At 53.1% G+C, this 18,557-nt stretch overlaps 1 protein-coding gene across 1 annotated transcript; it reads right to left on the bottom strand.

Annotated features, from left to right (window-relative positions):
- Positions 1-5,334: 5,334 nt before the first annotated feature.
- Positions 5,335-13,428, bottom strand: LOC122420058. The gene is made up of 7 exons (XM_043434794.1): positions 13,259-13,428; positions 10,884-10,976; positions 10,182-10,273; positions 8,790-8,937; positions 6,441-6,530; positions 6,159-6,250; positions 5,335-5,662 (listed from the first exon to the last, which is right to left on the bottom strand). The coding sequence occupies exons 2-7, from the start codon at positions 10,954-10,956 to the stop codon at positions 5,459-5,461; spliced, it is 699 nt and encodes a 232-aa protein (XP_043290729.1). The 5' UTR covers positions 10,957-10,976; positions 13,259-13,428; the 3' UTR covers positions 5,335-5,458.
- Between the last annotated feature and the right edge of the window lie 5,129 nt (positions 13,429-18,557).

Here is an 18,557-nt window from a genome sequence, read left to right as displayed (position 1 = left end):
GGAATCCCAAATTTGTAGCCAACAGATCAGAAGTGTGGGCAGCCTGGGAACCTGCAGAGCACGTGTCTGGTGTCTAAAGAGAGGGCAGTCTTGCGCACCACCCCTCCCCCTGCCAAGTTAGGTATATAGACCCCAAATTCTATGAATGAAACTGAGTTAAGGCAGATGAATGACAGCAAACCCAACAAAGATGTTATTAGCTTGTGTCTCGTCGAGTGTGAGGCACACGGAAGCACCCAGAGACGAGTGACGCAAAGAGGGGTCAGAATTTGCAGTCTATGTACCTAACTTACGGGCTTCTGTGGCGGCTGAGACACTAAAGAATCTCTCCCGCTGGCGGGGGAGGCTGGGGGCTGTTGTGTAGGTCTGTGCTGTTTATCAGTTTCAGATGTAAGCGAAGGGACTCAGTCTTACAGATACATGAATCCCTTCTCAGAAAGGCCTGGCAAAAAGGTGGCAAACATGAGCTCATTCCCCCTCACTCGGACACAGCAAACAGGTTCCCAGGGGCCTGGTGAAAAGAGTCACTTCCCGCCTCCCCGGGGAGAGGAGAGGGGTAGGTCCGGCAGGATGGAGACCTTCGCGCACATGACCCCCAGGCGCTCATCTCCCCCTCACGCCTCATTACTCCCGAAAGCAGAGCGACAGCATTTCCGAACGCCCTCGAGGATTTCCCCAGTCGTGACTTCACATTCATCTCAGGAGGCTGTGCCTCTAGGTGACTTGAAACCCCGAACTGAGTACCACGGTGAACCGGATGGCATTTCTGAAGCCAGAAGCCCTTGTTTATTATTTTAAAAATACACACTTGGCAGCTGACGCCTGATGTAGGTTTTTCGCCCCCTCCGCTCCCCCAGCGACCCTGCTTTCTGCCCCTCAGGGGGTTCAGCTCAAGGATTCAAGGTCTCGCTCTGGGTGACTGCAACTGGAAAATCTCCATCAGGAGTTAGAAACCAGCCTCAGTTCCTTCACCTTCAATCCCTTTCCTGGCCCCTCCCGGCCTGGGAACAGAAACACCGCGGCGTTTCGCCCCCCCCCCCCCCCGCCCCCGCTGCAACCCCCCGGGGAGATGTCAGAGCAGCCTCTGCTTCTTCTATACATATTTGCAAAAGTGAAAAATTCTTACTGGGTACGAGTCACTTGGGCTTTGCCTGTGGCACAGGGGTAAAGAATCTGCTCGCTAATGCAGGAGACGCAGGTTCGACCCCTGGGTGGGGAAGATCCCTTGGAGGGCGTGGCAACCCACTCCGCTATTCCTGCCTGGAGAATCCCATGGACAGAAGGAGCCTGGGGGCTGCAGTCCACGGGGTCGCACACAGTGGCACACGACTGAGCGGCTAAACGACAATTTCATTGTTCTTAGGGGGTGAGGGTCGGAAGACCTCTCCTGCCACCCTCTCTCCGGGGTCTCAGATCCCCGGCTGTGCCCCTGGCCCTGAGCCCCGCGCTGCCCGCCCGCCGGGAAGACGCAGCCGCGAGGGCCCCTCGGCGCCGGCCGCCGCGTGCCCGGCCCCCCGCCTCCCGCCCGCTAGGTGGCAGCCGACCTCCGCGGGAGCCCAGGCCGCCTGTGCGCCCGGCCCGGCGGAGAACCGCGGGCCTTCCCCTGGCGACCACCCCGCGCGCCCGCCCAGCCCGTCGGCCCCTCCCAGGCTCCCGGGCAGCGCCCCCTCGAGACCACCCCGCGCCCGCAGACCCGCTCCCAGGGCGCCCCCTCGCCTTCCCCCTGCGCTTGCAGCGCCACCCCCTGCAGCCCCGGCCCCCTCAGCCCCCCAACCCTGAGCACCGCCCCCCACCCTTCAGAGCCACAGCGGGGGGCTGCCCCTGCCCGCCCCCCCACAACCCGGCTGTGACCTGGCGCGGGTGCCCGGGGGCATGGAGTCGGGGAGGGGGGTTGGCGCAGTGCTGGTCCTGGCATCCCGCGCGGGGCGGGGGTCCTAAAAACGTGCCTGGGAACCCCCAGGACAAAAGCGCGGAAGGAGCGGCTCACGACCCCCGCAACCCGCGGTCCACACGGGTACTCAGATGGAGCGGTTAAAACAGTGCCTGAAACAAGCCTGTTGTTATCAGGGCTGGAGGACTGGAGAGTCTGGCCTCACACCCCCTCTGTGAGCATCACTGTCTCCCTGGCGGGGGGTCCCACCTGGGCCCCCCGAGCCCCTCCCCCACCTGGACCGCGCCGGGGCCCAGGTCTTCCAGGAGACGTGGAGTTGGCAGGGAAGAGCCGTGTTACACGGCCAAGCGGCGGAGACACAAGGGCCTGGATGCCCGGGGCGGGGGTGGCACTGTGTTTGGGGGCCCGCCCTGCAGAATCATCAGACACACAGTGACCCCCAGATACGCGGCGACCCCGCTCCCAAACACCCACACACTCACTGCTGCTCACAACGGCCTACTCGCAAAACCCCAAGATGGCGGCAACTGAGCCGCTCCTGGGATGCGCACACACTTGCCGAAACTCACCCCGCCTGGGCTGTCTGTTAAGGATGGTCCTTACCCTTAAGGATGGTCTCTGGTCAGACCTTAATCCAATGGACTCCCAGCACAAATGGTGAGGAATGCTGTAGGCACTTGGGTAGCTGGCACTTTGGGACTACTATGAATGGACCTGTTATGAACATTCTTTATACATATGCATGTATATATGTAAAGTTTATATATACATGCATACATATATATATGATTCATTGGAAACAAGGATGCTGAAGCTGAAACTCCAATCCTTTGGCCACCTGATGTGAAGAACTGACTCATTTGAAAAAAAAACTCCGATGCCGGAAAAGATTGAAGGCGGGAGGAGAAGGGGACGACAGAGGATAAGATGGTTGGATGGCATCACCGCGTGGATGGACATGAGTTTGAGTAAGCTCCGGGACAGGGAGGCCTGGCGTGCTGCAGTCCATGGGGTCGCAAAGAGTCAGACCCGACTGAGCAACTGAACTGAACTGAACTGAATATATGAGTTAACCTATATTTTTGCAGGCAGATTCTTTACTGCCTGAGACACGAGGGAAGCCTATATATACTGGCAGGCTGCAGTCCATAGGGTCACAAAGAGCGGACACTCCGGAAGTGACAGCACATATATATATGAGTTAATTTTTTTTAATAGAAGTATAGTGGATTTATGATGTTGTAGTAGTTTCTGGTGCACAGCAGAGTGATTCTGGTAGAGATATATATGATTTTTCAGATTGTTTTCCATTATAGGATATTAGATAGAGCTCCCTGGGCTATGCAGCAGGACCTTATATGTTTTTGTATATAGCAGTTTGTATCTGCTAATCTCAAATGCCTAATTTATCCCTTCCCCAACCCCTTTCCTTTTTGGTAAATATAAGTGTGTTTTCTATGTCTGTGAGCCTGTTTCTCTTTCCTAAGTTCATTTCTATGAGATTCCATCTGTAAGTTATATCATATGATATTAATCTTTCTCTGCCTGGCTTCACTCAGTATAATTATCTCTAGGTCTATCCATGTTGCTTCAAATGGCATAATATTATTATATTTTATGACTGAGTAATATTCCATTGTGTATATGTACCCCATCTTCTTCATCCATTCATCTGATGATGGACACTTCAGTTCCTTCCATGTCTTGGCTATTGTAAACAGTGCTGCTCTGAACATAGGGGTACATGTATCTTTTCCAAGTAAAGTTTTCTTCAGGTATATGCCTGGGAGTGGGATTGCTGGATCATATGATAGCTTTATTTTTAGATTTTAAGGAACCTCCACACTGTTCTCTAGAGTGGCTGGCCAGTTTATATTCCCACCAACAGTGTAGGAGGTGCCATGAAACACTTTTGTACACACCCTCTGTTAGCTTAATATGCATTTCTGTCAGGAATATACCCGAGAATGGGGTTGTTGGGGTTGGACATGCATATGTGCAGTTATGCCAGCTACAAGCTTTCTCTTCTAAAGAGCAGCACCAATCTACACTTCCACAACCACGCACAGGAGTTCCAACGGTTTCACCACCTCACCAACTCTTATGTCTTTCCTTTAGTCCGTCTGAAGGATGTGTGCTTGTACCCCTGGAATCTGGTTTTTGAAAGCAAAACTTTTGAAAGAAATTTCTCAAGCTGAATAGATTATAAATATCAGCAAAATTAAAACTTCAAAAGTAGAAGGTAGAGAAAGAGAGAGAGGCTTTTTTGTTTGTTTGTTTTAATGAATACACCTTGTTACGACTTGGGATTCTTGTGAAATGCATGTATTATCTTAAAGAGAAAACTCACTCTGTAGTCTTCTAAATTGTTGAGGTGCTGAAGCTCATGGGTGATCATTTTACTTCTCGGAAATGAGTGGGTGCTTTCCTAAGTAACAGAGGGCTGGAAACGTGATAATCTTAAAACCAGCCAGCACCAAAGAACTGTCATAAATATCTCATAAGCCGTGAAGTCACCAATACCTGCATACAAGGAGCAATTGGAAAAGATGCTGACTGAGTCAACGACAGAAAAACCCTGGGCGAGGAGCACTGCAGGGCGAGTAAACGGCCAGTGCAAAGGCCCTGAGTCAGGGTTTCTGTTGCTTGCCATCAAAGGAGTCTGATACAGAGGACTATTGTTGTTGTTTAACTGCTAAGTCCTGTTGGCACAGACTCTGGAGTCAGCCTCCCTGGATTTGAATCCTGGCTTGGCTCCTTCTGATCTGTGTGACCTGAAGGAAGTGACAGGAACTCTGGGCCTCTGTTCTCTTATCTCAGAAAGAGACAGAATAACAGAATTGGCCACATGGTTGTGCACATTAAGGGGATTAAAATGTGTAAAGACACTGGTTTGGTGCCTACCGCATGGTCAATGCCCAAGAAAAGTTCCTCATTCTAATTATCTGCATAAGAAAGGAGGGGAGGAGACTCTGGTCCTTGGAGGAGAGATACAGAATTGAAGAATACATTTATTCACTCATGTGTTCATCGCAACACGTGCTGGGATAAATAAACATAACACACCCAGTCAGAGGTGGACACACTCATTCTCTTTTGCTATAGCAATAGGAGCTATTGGATGACACAGGATTGCCCGGCTAAGGACTACAGTTCCCAGCAGCCCTTGCAACTAGATGTCATCATGTGACCTGCTCTGACCAATGAGCTGTGAGGAAAAGTGATCTGGGCTTCTTGTAGGAGTCGCCCTTTGAAGGACTGAAGCATGTCTTCCCCTCTCCTCATCCCCCCAACTTGTCCCACACCAGAATGTGGACTGGGTGGAGGAGGTGAGCCCTCTCCAGCCACGTGGCTCAGAGCACCGAGGTCCAAGGACCCTGGCTGCCCAACCCCACGGAGCCGCCCCGCCCCGGCCCTGGGAGTTTCACACACAGACCACAGCCTTGGGAGAGACAGCAAGTTGAGTTTATTGAAGCCGCTGCATTGGGGGATTTTGCATCACGGTAGCCCAGCATGCATGATTCGGGGGCGCGCAGTCAGGAGCAGGAAGCGGAGGGCCCTCGGGGCTTAGGAAGCAGTGACGAAGCTGAGGCAGCAGAGGGGACACTCGCACACCTTGACCTCGCGGAACTCCAGCACAGGCATGGGGACCACGGTGCAATTCGGGTCCGACTTCGAAGCGTCGGGAGCCACCGGAGGCTCAGGCTGAGGCTCAGGCTCAGGCTCGACGTCATCATCCGGCTCCACGTAGTAGCTGAAGCAGACACTCGGCTGGAAGGAGAGAGAACAGGGAAACGAGAGGAGAATGTCAGTGTCACGCTGGTGACGTTTTGGGGTCATGTCATTCCTTGCAGTGTGGGGGGCGGGCATCCCATGCTTTGCAGAATCTTGAGTACCATCAATATTATATCTAAATATATATAAGAAAACATGCAAATAGAATATGTGGCAACACTCGGTGAATTTTGATAATCTTTGTACTGTTTTTATAAAATCTTGGATTCTCACATTAATTCCTAATAAGAAAACTTCTTTAAGAGTAGTACTAGTCACACTAGTAGGTAAGATGTTCTCGCGGGCATCTGACCCAGTGCCTCCCCTGACCTCTCCCCCCGGGCCCCCTGGTCTCCCCAGGGCCCCTCCAGCCTCCCCTCCTGCCTGTTAGAAGCCCAGAGACAGAGCAGACGCCTCATTAAAGTGGTAGGTGTGCCTGACCTCTCATAACCTAGGAGATCTCACGTCAAAGAGAAGAAACAAGCAGGCTTACTATGGGACAGAACGGCAGAACTTTGAAAGACAGTCTTCCTCTCATTCCTCTGGGCTTCTTCTTAGGCTCATCAGGATTCTCAGAAAGCAGGGCTGTGTTGGGGGGAGGAAAGACGCGTGAGACCATCTTGCCTGCTGAGGCTTGAGAAACTCAGTAACAGTATCTTCATCATGAAGCTGGGTGGGACTGGGCCAGTCTCCAGGGTCAACCCCTCCTCATCACCCTTGCCCTAGACCCTCCCACTCCCACCTGCCTATACTTTCCACCCCACGTGGGTCTCACCTCCTTTCTCCGGAGGCTTGGTCTGCACCTCCTCAGTTTCCTTGTCCTCGATGGTGCTCAGAGGCAGCATCATGACGCGGCAGGCCCTCCCTAGAGACAGGAGACAGAGTGGTTAGTGCCTGGGCGGTGGAGCGAGGGGGCCTGGGTCTGGCTCTCAGAGGCCGGCTGGACTCAGACAGCCCCATCCCCTCCCCACGTCTCCAGGTCCCCAGCATCCAAGGGGACGTGCTGGCAATGCCTCCTCCTGGTTCCCTCCAAGGCCCAGGGTGTGGCCTGGGGAGAGCGGTTGTCATAGCGCCCGGCAAGGACAAGGGCAGGGCTCGTGGTACCTGGGGCTTACCCCCTTTAAAACTAGAAAAACTGTGACACGAAGGGCCGGGACCAGGAAGCTGCAGCTCGGCTCACTGGGCACCAAAGGGGCCTCTGGGGCCTGGCATACAGCAGGCGCTCCGTAAGTGCACGCACGGAGCAGTCCCCGTGCTGTGTTTCAGCTCCGCCCCAGGGCTACCAGGCAGCCTGACCGAGGGGTTCAGACAGGCCGGCCCCTCCTGCGCTCCGGGCATCCAGGTCCGGGAGGCATCAGTCCCGCCCTCAGGACCGAGGTGAGCGGAGGGGCCTCAGACCCCCCAGCACAGCCCTGGGGCGGGGCCGGCCCTGCAGGGAGGGGTTTAGCACAGGCTCAGTGTGGGGACCCCACCTCCGCCCCAGCATCACCCTGGGCAGGACCTGGGCTCTGTGTCTGGGGAGTGGACTTGGGGGAAGTCCAGCCTGCTAGTCACTAACTGGGGATCTCAAGGATCAAGTTCACCAGATTTAACAACTACGTTACAACAAATACACAGCAAACTGAGATGTGAATTTCATATGCACAGATCATATTGTACTATAACAAGTCCCAAACACTGCATGGTAAGTATCTACCTAAAAGTCATTTATTTAATATACTAACCTATGTTTATGTCTATATCCCTGGAAATACCTGGGACATACTTATGTCCAAAGGTAATTCATTATTTGTCTGAAATTCAAATGTAAGTAACCCTCCTACATTTTGGATGGCAAGGAGATCAAACCAATCAATCCTAAAGGAAATCAATCCTGAATATTCATTGGAAGGACTGATGCTGAAGCTGAAGCTCCAATATTTGGCCACCTGATGAAAAGAACTGACTCATTAGAAAAGACCCTGATGCTGGGAAAGATTGAAAGCAGGAGGGGAAGCGGACAACAGAGGATGAGAGGGTTGGATGGCATCACCGACTGGATGGACATGAGTTTGAGCAAGCTCCAGGAGTTGGTGATGGACAGGGAGGCCTGGCGTGCTGCAGTCCGTGGGGTCGCAAAGAGTCAGACCCGACTGAGCAGCTGAACTGAACTGAACTGAACTGATCCTGCGTTTTACCTGACAAGCTCTGATTCAGGGGTTATTAACTCTTGTTATGTCAACTCTCCCTTCCAGAAAAATGAGTAAAATTAATTATTAAACATGAAGCTTAAATATGGTTAGATTGACACATATTCAGAACACATTATCTGGAAACAGAGTTAACACCTTTGCCTTCTTTAAACCTTCTTTAAACATTTTAAAGAAACATAAGATGCAATCAGAGACCCTCACATATAATCCTGCAAAGAAAAGATGCTTCAGTTTGGGGAAACTCCCTCTGGCGGACTCCCAGACCCACCCTCAGCCTCGCCCTGGCCCCTCCCCCAGAGGCTGCCCCTCAAAACTGCGCGCCCCAAACGTGCTCCCAGCCCCCACCCACAGCCACGCAGCCGCACGGAACCACTGGAAGCGCAAAAGCTGTTTTCCACGCGCCCTTCTCATCAGCGAACTTCTCATGCGTCCTCCGTGAACCCCCCAAACACATCCATAGGGCCTCCTGCCTCCTTCAAACTGCCCTCTGGACTCCCCACAAAGTCGTTATCCTATGTCTCATTCCGCACCCTCTCGCTGACCCCTGACACCCCGCTGACTTTCCAGGTTGGGAGCAGCCCCTGGATCTCCGCCTCCCCCATCAAACCGCAAAGTTCCCGGGTCCGCCCCTCCGCTCCCCAAACCTGGGGACCAGAACTCGGGCCCCCCTCCGCCTGTCCTGGAGGGGGTCCCCGCCATCACCGCCTCTGGACACCCCACTCCGGGGGGGGGGGAGACCCACTCCTCTGTCCCTTCCAGGATTCGCTCCCCCCAGTGGCCCCAGAAATCCTGGGGCCCAGACTCCCCGCGCGGCTCGGAAGGGTCCGAGGCCGCCCGCCGCCCTTGAGGAGCCCCCACCGCGCGCCCCCCCCCTCCCCGCGGAGACCCCCCCTCCGCCCTCCCGCCGCCCCCCTGCCCCGAACTGCACCAACCTTGATGGCCGGACCCTTCGGATCTGCGGCCGCGGGACCGACCTCCGGACCCGGGCTCGGGCTCGATGTCTGGGCTGGAGCGCGCCGGCTTGCTCACCGCTGGTCCTGGGGGCCCGGGCAGGGCTGGCTCCGTAGAAGTCCAGGGGGCCTGCTGGTACACTCGCAGGAATGAACAGCGCTGAGCCGCTCAGCATCACTCACGACGCCCCACCTCCACCCCCCAACACAAGCAGGTGGTTAACAGCGGGCCTGCGGCCAGCACGGGCGTGTTGGCTTCACTTTTATTGTTAGGGGGAGCGGGTCCCCGGCCGCCTCATCCTCACTGCTTACAGAAACTGACACAGAGAGTGGCCTTGGGCGGATTTTAGGTGGAGGAGACTCAGTGGTGCAGGTGCTAAGGGTGAGGAGTGGTTCTTAAACTTGTTATCAAATACGAAGAAGCGCATGGGCCACACGTAGAAACACACGTGTGTGGCATGTGTGCTGGACCCAGACGGCAAGTATGTCTCACCCCGTGCATCAGAGTCACAGTCGTTAAAGAATTTCCCTCCTTTTTCTAAGCATCCTCACACCTTCACCTGAACGGATGTCAGCCTGCATCTATTCGAAGCACCGTCACTCACCACGGTCGTGGAAAGTGTCATGGCAAATTGCATAGCCTTTCTGGATCATCCAGTCTGCGTCTCAGCTACTGGATGTTACAATAAAACAGCCCGGATTCTACCTAAGCTTGGGGGTGGATGTGCCGAGAAGCCCTTATTCACACAAACAAGCTGTGGGCTGAATGACCGTAGTCTGCCCACCATTGACCTAGGGAAATCTTTGTGCTACCTCCTGCTGGAAAGACAAGGCTGTTGGTAGAAGGAGGACCGGTACCCAGGTGGACAGGGCCACAGCTGCCTTCGCAGGAGGGACCGTTCCCTGACTTATTCCTTCATTTAATCAGCCCGAGCCTGTGTGTGCTGGCGCTGGTTACCTCTGTGTTAGGCAGAGGGGGATACGTCATTGCACAACAGAAGAGGCTCTTGACCCCCCAAAACTACTCTAGTAGGAGAGAGAGATGGTTAAAACATAGATACAAGGCATGCTGTCAATAATTACTCTGAAGAAAATTCAGGAAGGTAAGGGGCTGGAGAGAAACAGGGTGAAAGGGAGCAAGGGGGGCCTCGTGGAGGAGCAGAAGCGGGAATCAACAAGGAGGAGGCAGGGAAGAGGGCAGCGCCCACAAGGAAAACCACCCCGCCCCACGGGATGGGGCCACATCCGGGACCAGGCAGGGGCACGGGGCACCCGGGCACCCAAGGGTCTCTGGTGGGCAGAGAGGGTGGCCAAGCCCCGCGATCGCTCAGCCCAGGGGCCTCCAGTGAAAAGGGAGGAAGCAAGCAGGCTTACCACGGGGCAGAACGGCAGGACTCTGAAGGACACGGTTCCCTTCATTTTCTTGGACTTCTTCGGCAGAGCATCAGACTTCTTAGAAAAAAAGCCTGAGGGAGGAGGAGAGAGTCAGGAGACTATTTGACCCTATGAGGCTTGAGAAACTCGGTCATAATACAGTCTTCATCATGAAACCTGTAACAGGAGCTAATACGTGCGGAGTATGTTCCAGACACGCTTTTAAGTACTGTGCATGCATTCGTTTATGTGGTTCTTCATAATAACTCTCTGAGATGGGTATTATCATCAACCCACTTTAGAGGTGAGCCAACCGAGGCACAGAGAGGTGGGGACACTTGTTGGAGGTCGCCCAGGAGTGAGTGAGACCTGCATTCAATTGTATCCCAAAGGCCCCCAGGGAACAGACAGGAAGTGTCAGGGAGGGGAGGGGCTGGGGTAAGAAAACAGGGGTGTCCAGGCCACGAAAAGGGGCCCAAACGGGCTCAGCTCCCAGGAGCTCCCTGCAGGCTCTGAGCGGGGCAGTGACAGGACCCACTGATGGGAGGTGATGGCAGGGAGGCTGCATCCTGGGTGTCCCTGCCCGGAAGAGCCAGTGGAGACATCTGGGGTCGGGCCAATCTTCTGGGTAGATAGTTCCCAATCGGCCATGCCCTAGAGACCCTCCCCACTCCCGCCTGCCCACAGTTTTCCGGGTCTCACCTCCTTTCTTCGGCGGCTTGGTCTGCACCTCCTCCTCGGGTTCCTGGCCCCCAATGGTGCTCAGAGGCAGCATGGTGACTCCACAGGTGCTCCCTGCAGACGGGAGACAGTCAGTGCCTGGGCGGGGGAGTCGGGGGCCCGGGTGTGGCTCTCAGAGGACGGGTGGACTCAGACAGCTCCATCTCCCCAAGTCCTAGGGTCCCCAACATCCAAGAGGACGTGTTGGCAACGCCTCCCCCATAGAGTTGCTTCAAGGTCCAGTGTGTGATTCGGGGAGAGTGTCTGGTGTCTGGCAAGGGAAAGGGCGGGGTCCGTGGGTTTATGGTCCTTTAAGAAACCCAAGAAATATGACACAAAGGGCCCACACCCTGGATGTGCAGGTCAGCTCACTGGCCACCAGAAGGGCCTCTGGAGCCTGGCATAGAGCAGGCATCAGTAAGTGCAGCTCAAGGTCAGCATTACCATCACCATGTTTCAGCTCCATCCCAGGGCTACCAGGCAGCCTGACCAAGGGCTTCAGACAGGCCCACCCCTCCTGTCCTCGGCCTGTCCAGGTACACGGGGCATCAGTCCCACCCTTGGGACTGCGGTGAAGGGAGAGGCCGGGCCCCAGACCCCCCAGCATAGCCCTGGTGGGGTGTAGTCCTGCAGGGAGGGGGGTCCTCACCTCCACTGCAGCATCACCCTGGGCAGGACATGGGCTGTGTGTCTGGGGTGAGAACTGGGGGACTGCAGCCTGCCAGTCACTAGTTGGGGGATCTCAACGATCAAGTTGGCCACATTTAACAACAGCAACGTTATGATAAATACACAGTAAATGGAGATTTGAATTTCAGATACACAAATCAAGTTTTAGTTTAAGTAGTCTTTAAACACTGCGTGGGTCATATCTACATTTTTTAAAAAATTATTAAAAATTTATTAAATTATCTTTACTGATGGGCTCCCAGGAAATATTTGTGACACATTTATACCAAAAGGTAATTCAGTATCTGCCTGAAGTTTGAATTTAAGAAGGCAGCTTGCATTTTACCTGGCAAGCCCTGATTTGGGGTTTTTTAACCTCTTGGGCTGTCAGCTTTCCCCTCCATGAAAATGAAGACTATAAATGATTAAACATGAGGATTAAATATGCTTAAAAACACATACTAAGCGCACATTATCTGGTAACCTAGAGTCAAACCTCTTCCTTTAAGCCTTTTTTGAAGAAGCATGAGACCCATCGCAGACCCTCACACGTAATCCTACAAATACAGAGTGCGTCAAATAGCGCGGGAACCGCAGGCCAGACACACACACACTCAGGCACACACAATCAGTGGAAACACACGTTTTCAGATGAAGACTGCAGAAATCAGGGCATAACCACACAGACACACCTGCAGACAAGTCCAGGGATGTACAGAGATCCCGACCACTCAGATGGGCAGGCCTGCTTTTCGGGGCTGAGCCCACTCCTCACAGGCAGTCCTGATCACACACACACACACACACACACACACACACACACACACACCCTCCAGACAGGCACAAAGGCAGACCCACAGACTGAAATGACCCCTCACCCTCCCCAGTACCCTTTCCCTCTGGTGGACACCCAGGCCCACCCTCAGCCTCGCCCGGGCCCCTTCCCCAGAGGCTGCCCCTCAAAACCTCGCGCCCCAAACGTGCTCCCAGCCCCCACCCGCAGTCACGCAGGCGCACAGAACCACTGGAGGCGCAAAAGCTGTTTTCCACGCGCACTCCTCATCTGTGAACCTTGCTCTGCGCCCTTAGTGAACCCCAAACTCACCCAGAGGGTCTCCCCGGCTCCCCACCCGTCACGCTGCCCTCTGGACGCCCCCCAGAATCATGTTCCTGTCTTCTGTGCGGCCAATTCCTTACCTGAGCCCTGAGACCGACTGACCTCTCTGGTGTGCATTGCAAACCTGTGCCTCCCGCCTCCTCCAGCAAACTGCAAAGTCCCCGGGTCCGCCCCTCCCGCCCCCCAAAACCTGGGGACCAGGACCCGGGCTCCCCTCCGCCTGCCCTGGAGGGGACCCCCGCCATCCCCGCTTCCAGACACCCCAGCCTCCTCTGTCGCCTTCAGTTTTCGCTTCTCCCAGTGACCAGTGAAATCTTTAGATCTGTAGTCTCCCCGAGGTGGAAAGGATCCGAGGGTCTCCATCGCCTCCAGGGGAAAACTTGGATTTCTCCAGGGCCCCCACCGCGCGCGCCCTGGGGTCTCGGGGCTCCCAGGCAGCAGCCCCCGCGCCCGCACCTCCTCCCGGGGCGCCCCCGCCCTCCCCGCGGGGACCCTTCCCGCGCCCCCAGCTCCTCGCGGCGCCCCCGCCCTGCGGGCGCAGACCCCGCGGAGCGGCGGGCGCGGGACTGACCTCGGGACCGCTTCGGTCTGGGTCGCTGGGCAGGGCAGGCGGGCTGGTTCCGCGCGCGTCCTTGGTGCCTGAGCAGAGCCGGCTCCGGAGACGCTCGGGGACGCGGTGGACAAACGCGCGCTTAAGTACTCAGGCTGAGCCGCTCGGCGACTCGCGCAACCCCCAAGCCCGCCCCCAAGGCCGAGTCAGGTGGTTCAAACCGCCTCTGACACCAGCACAGGCGTCAGAAGGTTCGCGGCAACTTGGTTATTAGGGGGGAGGGTCGGGGGCCTCTTGCCTTCGTTGCTTCGAGAAACCAATATAGGAGGTCGTGATGGGCAGGTCTTAAGGGGACAAGAATGACCTTGTGCAGGTCATAAGAGCAAGTCAGTGGTTCTAAACTTGTGCTTAGGGTGTGAAGAAATGCCACACAGTCAAAACACACGTATGTGTTAATAGCGTGGGTCCTGTACTCAAACACAAAATGTCTTTTAACGTTGGGCATCACGGGCACGGGAAGTTCGAGAGTTTCCCTCAGTTTTCTGATCATTCTCACACCTTCACCCGTGTGGATTGCAGTGTGCCTCTCTTCAGATCACCGTCAGTCACCTTTCTTGGCCAGCGTGTGTGGCAGGTATTTTAGACTCCTGAGCCATCAGGTCTGTGTGGAAGCTGCTCCTCTTTGCATGAACCCATCCTAGACAGCCCTAAGGATGGATGGAGTTATGTCAACATGCCCTTATTTACAAAGTCTGTGGGCTGGATGATCATAGTCTGCCCACCCTTGTCTTAAAGAATTTTTTTGTGCCAGCTCCCGGAGTAAATAAACCAAAAAGTTGCCGTGAAAAGTGCAGTTTGGACAGAAAGGTGAACAGATTTTTTTTTTAATATATATATATAGTTTATGGAAATTTAAATCCTGTAAAGTGTACTATAAAAACAGTAATATATTCTTGATATATATGCAAAATTTGAAACAGTCACCTTTAAAAACAGCTCTCGTGAGCCTGGGTGAGTTCCCTGTAAGTTGGGGATCGTTTTAGTTCCTGTTCCACAAGACTCTGGTAAAGGTTACATGGGCTTGTCTGTGGAAAGTGCTCAGCACTGGACCTGACAGACAGAAAGTGCCCGGGAAATGTTAGGGTTTGTCTGACACTGTCAGTAGCCAGCTGGTTAATCTCTCCCAGGTGAGGGGGTGCCCTTTGGGCCAGGCACTGACCACTCTGAGACTCAAAGTGCCCAGAGGACCGTGCACGGAGCCAAGAGTCCCCAGGATCCACCGATAAGATTTTTTCCGGAGACTGTGCTCCTTCACGTTCTCATAGCTGCAAGCCCACAGCCTCACTTTCTGGGGGCCACGGTGTGTGATGACCTAACAGATCTAAATCTGTCCTGACGCAGACCCTTCAGTGACCACGGAAATGTTCTGAATCTGCAGTGTCCGGGGTGGTAGCCTCTGGCCACGTTTGTCTGCTGAATCCTGCTCTGAGCTGCCAAGAAACTCTGTTTTGAATTTTACTTAAGATTGATTTGTTTACATCGATTAGCTTCGTGTGGTTACTTAGTGATTACTGTGTTGGAGAGCCAGAAAATTGTACCTAATTCCTTCTCAAATGCGATCCCCCAGAGTGTCACCACTGACGTTTATGACCCGAACATTCCTTGTGCAGGGGGGGTCTTCCTGGTGCATTGCACCATGTTTAGAATGGTCTCTATCTGTTAGAGTCTAGTGTGTTAGTTGCTCAGTCATCACTGACTCCTTGCGACCCCATGGACTGTAGCCCGCCAGGCTCCTCTGTCCATGGGATTCTCCAGGCTAGGATACTGGAGTGGGTTGTCATTTGCTTCTCCTTTAGAGCCTAGGAGCGAGGCCCCAATTTGGGACAACCTGAAATAGACCCAACGTTACAGAGAAATTCCAGGAGGGGGCGCTGAAGCATCACCCCACATGAGAACTTCTGGTCTACCCGAAGATGTTGACGGTGAAGGAAATCTCTATTCACAGAGGCTCTCACATTTTGCTTGCTCCCAGGGTTTTCATATACATTTCAGCTATAGGTTTTTTCCACACTCAGAAAGTTTACTGCTCCCAGCGTGAACTTTCTGGTGGGGCATCAGGGAGGAGACCTGCCTGAAGCCCCCCAACACCCCCCATCCTTGGTGCATCCTTGGTGCAACTTCTCAGAGGTGTGGATTTTGCTGAGATGAGTAAGGGGTGAGCCCTCTGTGAAAGCTTCCCCACCCTCAGGGCGCCTGTGGGCTTCTCTGGGGCGTACATGCTCTGAAGTCTTTGGACACTTGACTTACACGGAAAGTCCTTCCTCCTCATCCCTCAGACTGATAACTGCATCCTTCCAGAGGCTCTTCTGATGCTTGAGAAGGGTCACCTGGCTGGTGAAGGCTCTCCCCCATTCCTGGCTTCCCTCCCAGGTGCCAGGCTGGTGAACCCTCTTGTCTTGTGACAGGTGGAAGCCCATGGAGTTTGGGGATGTGATCACAACTCTGCATTGAGGTAGATTGCAGACATGGCCCATTTTCCACCCTGCCTCACGTCTACACCCTTTGCCCCTTAAGTGTACAATGCCCTCCTGTTCTGAATTTGCATTTGGCCATGGAACGTGCTTTTGCTAGTGGAGGCTGGCAAAATATGATCCCACAGAAGCTTGAAAAGTGCTTGTGAAACAACATTTGCTTCTCCCCTGCACCTCTACCAGTGCCATGAGGATGAACATGCCCAAGCCAGCCTGCTGGAGGAGGAAAGACATTGCAAGTGGGGCCAGGTCTCCCCAGTCCCCCAGGAGAAGCCAGCCTAGGAGAACCGAGGACCAGTGTCCACCAGGCACCAGCAGGAGCTCAGAAACAGCAGCAGCGCCTCCTCTCTGACCTCATATGCCTTTTGTTCCTGAAGTTTGCCAACTAAAGGATGTTCCCCACCACGCACTACCACCTACAGTTCACCCTGAAAGGAATTCAGAGTGAAGATCCGGGTGAGGCACTTATGTTCTGGGAGAAGTGGCAGAAAAGATCCTCTGAAAGCAAGTCCTTTGTCCATTTCCTGTCTGTCCATTTATGTTTCCCCCAACCTAAAATAAGCTATCATAGGAATGAGATCACTAAGTAATTGAAATTAACTCCTGACTTATGAAGAACTGACACTTTTGAACTGTGGTGTTGGAGAAGACTCTTGAGAGTCCCTTGAACCGCAAGGAGATCAAACCAGTCCATTCTAAAGGAAATCAATCCTGAATATTCATTGGAAGGACTGATGCTGAAGCTGATACTCCAATACTTTGGCCACCTGATGTGAAGAACAAACTCACTGGAAAAGACCCTGATGCTGGGAAAGATTGAGGGCAGAAGGAGAAGGGGATGACAGAGGATGAGTTGGTTGGATGGCATCACCAACTCGATGGACAAGAGTTTGAGTAAACTCCGGGAGTTGGTGACGGACAGGGAGGCTTGGTGTGCTGCAGTCCATGGGGTCGCATGGAGTCAGACATGACTGAGCGACTGAACTGAACTATTATGTTCTCCTGAATGCCTTGTCTAACCTGTTGATACTATTCCTGGATAAATAGATGTGTGACTAGCTCTCTTCCCCCAAAGTGCCCCTAAGCATCCAGAAGGCAGGTTGAATGGGCAAGGTAACATCTGAAGAGACCTCAGTCAATTCTGCATACAATGGAGAATGGTGTAAAACCAACCTCCTGCCTTGACTATTCAGAGATTCCTCCATTTTCCCAAAGGTCCATATAATCAAATCTATGGTTTTTCCAGTAGTCATGTACAAATATGAGAATTGGACCGTAAAGAAGGTTGAGCGCCGAAGAATTGATGCTTTCAAACTGCAGCACTATAGAAGACTCTTTAGAGTCCCTTGGACAGCAAGGAGATCAAACTAGTCAAGTTTAAAGGAAATAAACCCTGAATATTCATTGGAAGGACTGATGTTGAAGCTGAAGCTCCAATACTTTGGGCACCTGATGCGAAGAACTGACTCATTTGAAAAGACCCTGATGCTGGGAGGGCTTGGGGGCAGGAGGAGAAGGGGACGACAGAGGATGAGATGGTTGGATGGCATCACCGACTCGATGGAGATGAGTTTGAGCAAACTCTGGGAGATAGTGAAGAACAGGGAAGCCTGGTGTGCTGCAGTCCATGGGGTCACAGAGTTGGACACCATTTAGCAACTGAACAAACAAAAGGCTGAGTAGAATCTCTTGAGTTGATCCCTGGACATAAGTCCACCATCTCCCCAGGTGTCATCTTTTCTGATTGAAGCACCTTTCCTATGTACTGACACCTGCCTCTCGAATGATTGACTTATGAGTGCCAGGTGGCCAAACCTGGGTTCAGTTGCACCTCAGATGCTAGATATGTTCAGGAGAAAATAATAGGACCCAAGAGTCTTACATTCTTCCTTACTAAGGAAGATTCCTTCCTTACTAGATTCTTCCTTCCTTTTCTAAAAGCACTAATCACATTAACTGAGATGTCCATGCATCATGACCAACATGAACCTTATGCTGAGTTATGTTCTTGATTGCATGGACCCCCTTTCCAAAATCACATGCAAACTGACCTCTCACCTACCCGTTTGGACCAGTTCCTCACAGCTCTCCGAGAGGCTGTCTCCTGAGCTATAATCCCCACTAAATCCCCCAGATAAAATGGAAACTCTCACGCGTGTTTTCACCTCAGTGAACACCTCCTGTGGATTTTGTGGTGGTGGTTGTTAACTGGCACTATTGTGGCTGCAGATAGTGCCACACACATGTTCCAAGTATTTCTGCAGCATCCGAAGAGGTAAGTGAAGGCAGTGTTGGAAGGTCTGAGTGTTGAAAGAGGCTCTCTGACCCACAGTTGTGTGACCATCTGGGAATCTCCCCATGTCCACCTCTGTGAGGTGGATACCATGATGGCTGAGGGCATAGACTCTGGAGCCAGCCTGCCTGGGTTTGAATGTGGGCTTAGCTCCTTGTGATCTGTGTGACCTGAAGCAAGTGAGGTGGACTCTCTGTTCTCTTATCTCAGAAAGAGGGATAATAGCAGAACCAGCCACAGGTTGTGAGAATTAAGTGGCTCAAAATGTGTAAAGACATTAGCTCAGTGCCTAACAGAGTCAGTGTTCAAAAATGTTTATCCTGATAAAAACGGAGGGGACCCTAATCAATGGGAGAGAGATACAGAATTGAAGAATATATTTATTCACTCATGTGTTCATCACAACACGTGCTGGGGATACATTAACATAATAGACCTGATCAAAGGTGGACACATTATTCATTCTCCTTTGCTATAGTAATAGGAGCTATTGGAT

Source organism: Cervus canadensis, chromosome 18 (genome assembly GCF_019320065.1).
Source record: "Cervus canadensis isolate Bull #8, Minnesota chromosome 18, ASM1932006v1, whole genome shotgun sequence".
Lineage (NCBI taxonomy): Eukaryota > Metazoa > Chordata > Mammalia > Artiodactyla > Cervidae > Cervus > Cervus canadensis.
This window is presented reverse-complemented; position numbering and strand designations above follow the sequence as displayed.

Excerpts from the sequence above, each read along its gene's own strand:
- LOC122420058 (XM_043434794.1), bottom strand. The coding sequence starts at position 10,956 with ATGCTGCCTCTGAGCACCATTGGGGGCCAGGAACCCGAGGAGGAGGTG. Across the intron at positions 10,274-10,883 it reads CAAGCCGCCGAAGAAAGGAG|GCTTTTTTTCTAAGAAGTCT; the intron begins GTGAGACCCGGA and ends CTCCTCCCTCAG. Across the intron at positions 6,531-8,789 it reads CGAAGGGTCCGGCCATCAAG|GGAGGGCCTGCCGCGTCATG; the intron begins GTTGGTGCAGTT and ends TCCTGTCTCTAG.